At 40.3% G+C, this 5,228-nt stretch overlaps 1 protein-coding gene across 1 annotated transcript; it reads left to right on the top strand.

Moving 5' to 3' along the window:
- The first annotated feature begins 1,172 nt into the window (after positions 1 to 1,172).
- On the top strand, positions 1,173 to 1,762 carry LOC18026380 (protein RADIALIS-like 4). Its single transcript, XM_024160381.1, has one exon. It carries the CDS (start codon positions 1,262 to 1,264, stop codon positions 1,508 to 1,510), a length of 249 nt encoding a protein of 82 aa, XP_024016149.1. The 5' UTR covers positions 1,173 to 1,261; the 3' UTR covers positions 1,511 to 1,762.
- Positions 1,763 to 5,228: the final 3,466 nt, after the last annotated feature.

The following is a 5,228-nucleotide window of genomic DNA, read 5'->3' as shown; positions in this document are numbered from 1 at the left end:
AAACAAACGGGCACACCAAGCGTAGGAAAGGCGCAGAAGATCTCACGAAGATAAGATCCCAAGCTAGATTTTGAATTTGTCCGATCCTCTAACCACGTTCAAAGTATAAATAAAGAAGACATGAACACCTGAATATTCCTTAAAATGTGTTGCTTTTCCCATATCTCATTTCAATTAAGTTTGTGCAACAACAAAACCCCAAGAGATCAAAGAGCTAACGTAAGAAGAACTAATCTAGAACACAAAATGATAAATATGGTTTCCTTGATGAGGAGGAATCATTTTGGTTTTTTTTGTTCCTTTAATAAAAATGGAACCGTTCGTTGTCCAAGAATGTTATTCCGTGGCACCCACGGTTTCATGAGAGGGTTAAAATCTCTGATTATGCCACAGTACAAAATCTCACTGTGTGTCGTCTGAGATTGTGTAATAATTGGAATCATGTTCTGACGTACACTTACACCGGCTCGCTAAAGCATCGGACATAAAATATATGGTTTAACAATATTCACGAAAAGAGATCGTCCTTTTTTAATAGATGCTCAATATAAACCAGTAAATATAAGATTACCTGAAGCTGCTCAAGAAGCTTGAGACCAATAATGGCAATATTCTTTTCTTGTCACAGTCATAAAAGCTTCGACAGAGCTAATCATCGAAAAGACATATCATTTAACCGCTAATCCAAGAGGAACTCTAATAGTTATTATATCACAATCACACAAGCAAGAAATGCTAAACACAAGCTTAGCAATCACATGCTTTTGACTAGTATCTGATACGATAGGGGTTTAATTCGACTCTTAAATGATGATAAGATCCAAAATGCTGAAAGAGGTAAGGGAGGGTCCAATAGTATTTTTAGTTTACAGTAATGATACTATCAAGAAAAGGAAGCATCCTAAATTTCTATAGCAATGGTCAAGGAATCTCAATTCCACTATAACTATTAAACCCTTAAAGGACTCTATACTCTAATGATCATAATATCAAAGCTTCTATCAAAATTTGTCCCCTCACTAAGAATTTATGTGGTTGCTAAAAGAATATTGGGTCACTCTACAAAAAAAAAATCTCTCCTTTCAAAAGATATATTCCTCCAACTGGCTTATATGCTCTCTTTTATTTTCATCCTACATATAAGGAGCTAGCTCCACACTCTCTTCAACTAAAACAAATCAACACTCTTCATCATCAATACAAACCCAACTTCTCAATTCTCTTGTTTTTTATCTTACAGTTGCACATTTTCATACTAATTATGGCTTCCAACTCAATCAGCACTTCCCGGAGCTCTTCCTCGTCATGGACAGCTAAACAAGACAAGCAGTTCGAAATGGCTTTGGCTAAGTACGACAAGGACACTCCTGACCGTTGGCAAAACGTTGCAAGAGCAGTTGGTGGCAAATCAGCTGAAGAGGTTAAAAGACACTACGAACTGCTCATTAGAGATGTCAATGACATTGAATCAGGACGCTATCCACAACCTAGGTACCGTAACACTAATTGAAGCCATTTGAGATTCCTCTTGAAAAAAAAAAAACAAAAACAAAATAACTACATACATGCCTTGATCTTCCAGAAGAAGACATTAAGAGCATCTATAAGAAAAGATAATTCGATATGTTATTTACTTATATTCTATTGCCTTTTATTTATTTCTGTTTGGTTTCCAACTATGTAATAAAATGATCTCTCGATTCCATCCTAATGTATTGCAATCAATTTCAGTTCTCATATATAGTAACATTCTCGGATCAAACTCTCCATCGCCATTGCCGTCAGCTATAACTTTGCTATAATCGCTCTCGAGTTTTTGTTTTACGAAACTATGATTTAGCACATTTTGAATTTGGTGGACCACGCTTAATGGTCCATGCGCCATTAATTTTAATTGTTAAAGGAAGGGACGATGAGAGTAAACCGGACTTGAATTGTAGCCGTTGAGACATACATTCACTTTTTTTTTTTTGGTCGAAGACATACATTCACTAAGGAGCCCTTGATTCGGTCGATTTATTCTTCTTTCTTCTACTCCGACAGTAGATAAAAAACAACGATTGACAATACATTAGTTTAATGGTTTGTATTAGTATCGCCAATGTGTTATCATCTTGGCTTTGTTAGCAGAAGCCATGCTTCTGAGTATTTGAAGAAGAAAGGATTTAAACTTTGATTTCTTTTCAACTTTAATGTTCTTACAACGCAAAGAGAGTATATTTATACATCAGTGAGTAAAACCCTAGTGAGCTAGACAGGTGGCACGATCAGACTCTTTCTTCTTGATCAAGGACTAAGAATTGATTGGACAGCTTGATCTGATACTGTTGCTTTTCTGTGCTCAAGGCTCCCGACATTTCTTCTTTGCGCTTAATGCTCTGAACCGTACTAACTCTGTTTTTGTTGTCTTCTTGTGACTTAGCCGTTGGAGCTTCTTCCTTTTGAGAGCTGGGCTTGCGACGTTGATCAGAGTCATTGGGCCAGGAAACCGTTTGGCCCACACCTTGTTTAATTTTCTGCAAAGTTATGTCGTTTTGAGGAGCCGCTGTTGCAGGTAGAGTATTTGCTCTAATATCCCCTCTCAAACTTGGTGTGGGAGGAACGTCTACACCGAGTTTGTATCTCAAAGTGCAGAATGCGTTAAACGGCAGAGACTTGGTGAATATATCAGCCAGCTGAAGATGACCAGGAATGTATTTAACAAGTAAGGATCCCAAGGCAACACGCTCCCGAACATAGTGATAGTCGATCTCAAAGTGTTTTGACCGTTTGTGAAATGCAGGATTTGCAGTCAAGTAGATAGAGAAGAGATTATCACAATGCAACTCCGGTGTAAGAGGGAGAGATACACCGAGTTCCCTTAAAAGAGCACTGATCCAGGAGATTTCAGATGCTGTTTCAGAGAGAGACCGGTACTCAGCTTCCGTTGAGCTTTTAGACACGGTGGGCTGTTTCTTGGAAGACCAGGAAATGATATTTTGGCCGAGGAAGGTGCAGAAACCTCCTGTAGAACGGCGTGTTACAGGACATCCAGCCCAGTCGCTATCGCTGTAAGCACTCAGTGTACAGTCAGTGTCTTTGATAAAGTTGATCCCCATAGTCACAGTCCCTTTAACGTATCTTAAAATGCGTTTCAGGTTGGTGAAGTCAGCAACTGAAGGAGCATGCATCTTCTGACATACATAGTTGACAGCAAACTGAATATCTGATCTGGTGAGAGTGAGATATTGAAGTTTACCGGCCAGACTTCTAAAATACCGAGGATCCGAGAAAGGTGTGTCGTGGTCATGAACTCTGTTGAGTTGAAGAGGCAGAGGAGTTGGCATCGGGGAGCAATCCGCCATGGCTGCAGTGACAAGAAGATCCTCTGCATATTTTTGTTGCGAGAGAAATAACCCTTTGTCATGAAACTGAGCTTGTATTCCCAGAAAATAATGAAGTTTGCCCATATCTTTCATTCTAAATTGCTTGTGCAGCTCTGTCATAAGTCTGTCCATTGCAGAAGACTGATTTCCTGTAATAGCCATATCATCAACATATAATAAGAGCATGATCACGTCTTTGTTGTGCATATAGATGAATAAGGATGGATCTTTAATGCTGCAAACAAATCCAAACTCAAGGAGAAAGGTACTAAACGATCAAACCAGGCACGTGGAGATTGTTTTAGTCCGTAGAGGGACTTGTGCAGAAGACACACGTGATCAGGCTTGTTCTGATCAACGAAACCAGCTGGTTGGCTCATATACACGGTTTCTGTTAAGTCACCGTGTAAAAACGCATTCTTTACATTCATTTGCTTGACATCCCATCGCATAACAGTTGCCAAGTGAAGAACGGTTCGAACTGTTGCAGTGCGAACCACAGGACTATATGTTTCAAGATAGTCTATTCCCTCTTGTTGGCCAAATCCCTGAGCAACAAGGCGTGCTTTAAGCTTTTCCAAAGAACCATCAGCGTTAAGTTTTGTACGGAAGACCCATTTGCTCCCTAATGCATTCCCTGAGTATAAGGGACGAGAGACCAGGTCTTAGTTTCTTGACAATTACCATACTCTTCATTCATTGCACTTGACCAGCCGAAATCAAGGAGAGCTTCTTTGACCGTTTTAGGTTCAGGATAAGTGATTCTGTGAGCCAAAAGGACATAGCGAGGATTAGGCTTTCTAATGCCATCCTTGAGTCTTGTTGTCATAGGATGATTTGGGAAATGGCTTGTTGTTGCAGGTAAATGCGGAGAAGATGAGCCAGGATCGGGAACAGCTGCAGAAGGGAGTGAGACGCTGTCGCCTATAGGAATGGGATCAAAGCCCACCGTACGCCCAGTACATCCACTCCCCTCTGAAGATGATGATCCTATAGTGCTCGAAGAACCTTGTTCCTGTTGCAGAGTGACTTCCGCAGGGCGAGTAGTATGGGGTGGTGAGGATCGTTGCAGTGGTGGGAAGTCTGCAGTGGACAACAAAGGAGCAACAAGCATTGGAGATGAAGCCTGAGGTTGAGATACGGTTGTATTACTCTGTGCAGGAGAGAGTAAGAAGCTCTTTTGCCAAGCCGCAAGAGTTGCAGAGGAGGCTTGCGGTTGAAGAGAGATGTATTTATCACCGAATGGGAAATACGTCTCATCAAAAAGAACATGACGACTGATATATACCCTTCCGGTTGGAGGATAAAGGCATTTGTATCCCTTATACTTATCATTGTAACCAAGAAACACACAATGAAGAGATTTGGGGTCGAATTTATGGCTTTGGTAAGCTCTTAATGTGGGATAGCACGAGCAACCAAACGTTCTTAAGGCTGAGTAATCAGGAGCTTTGCCATGAAGCATTTCATAAGGACTCCTCTTTTCTCCCAAGGCAGATGTGGGAAGAATATTACTCAGAAAGTTAGCCGTAAAGAAGGCTTCCACCCAAAACGTGTGAGGTGTTTTACTTTGAAACAACATTGTTAAACCAAGCTCTGTAATATGACGATGCTTCCTTTCTGCTAAACCATTATGTTGAGGGGTGTAAGGGCAGGAGATATACTGTTGAATCCCAGAGGTTTGAAGATGACTAAGGAACTGTTTGCTGATAAACTCACCACCCCCATCACACTGAAATACACCGATTTTTGCAGAAAATTGATTCTCAACAAGCTTTTGAAAGGCGATGAATGTACCATAGAAATCAGATTTTAATTTCAATGGATAGAACCAACAAAAGCGAGAGTATTTGTCTATAAAGA

The sequence above is a fragment of the Eutrema salsugineum genome, unplaced genomic scaffold (genome assembly GCF_000478725.1).
Source record: "Eutrema salsugineum unplaced genomic scaffold, Eutsalg1_0 scaffold_11, whole genome shotgun sequence".
In the NCBI taxonomy this organism is placed as follows: domain Eukaryota; kingdom Viridiplantae; phylum Streptophyta; class Magnoliopsida; order Brassicales; family Brassicaceae; genus Eutrema; species Eutrema salsugineum.
The sequence above is the reverse complement of the archived record's forward strand: the minus strand, read 5'-3'. Positions and strand labels throughout refer to the sequence as shown.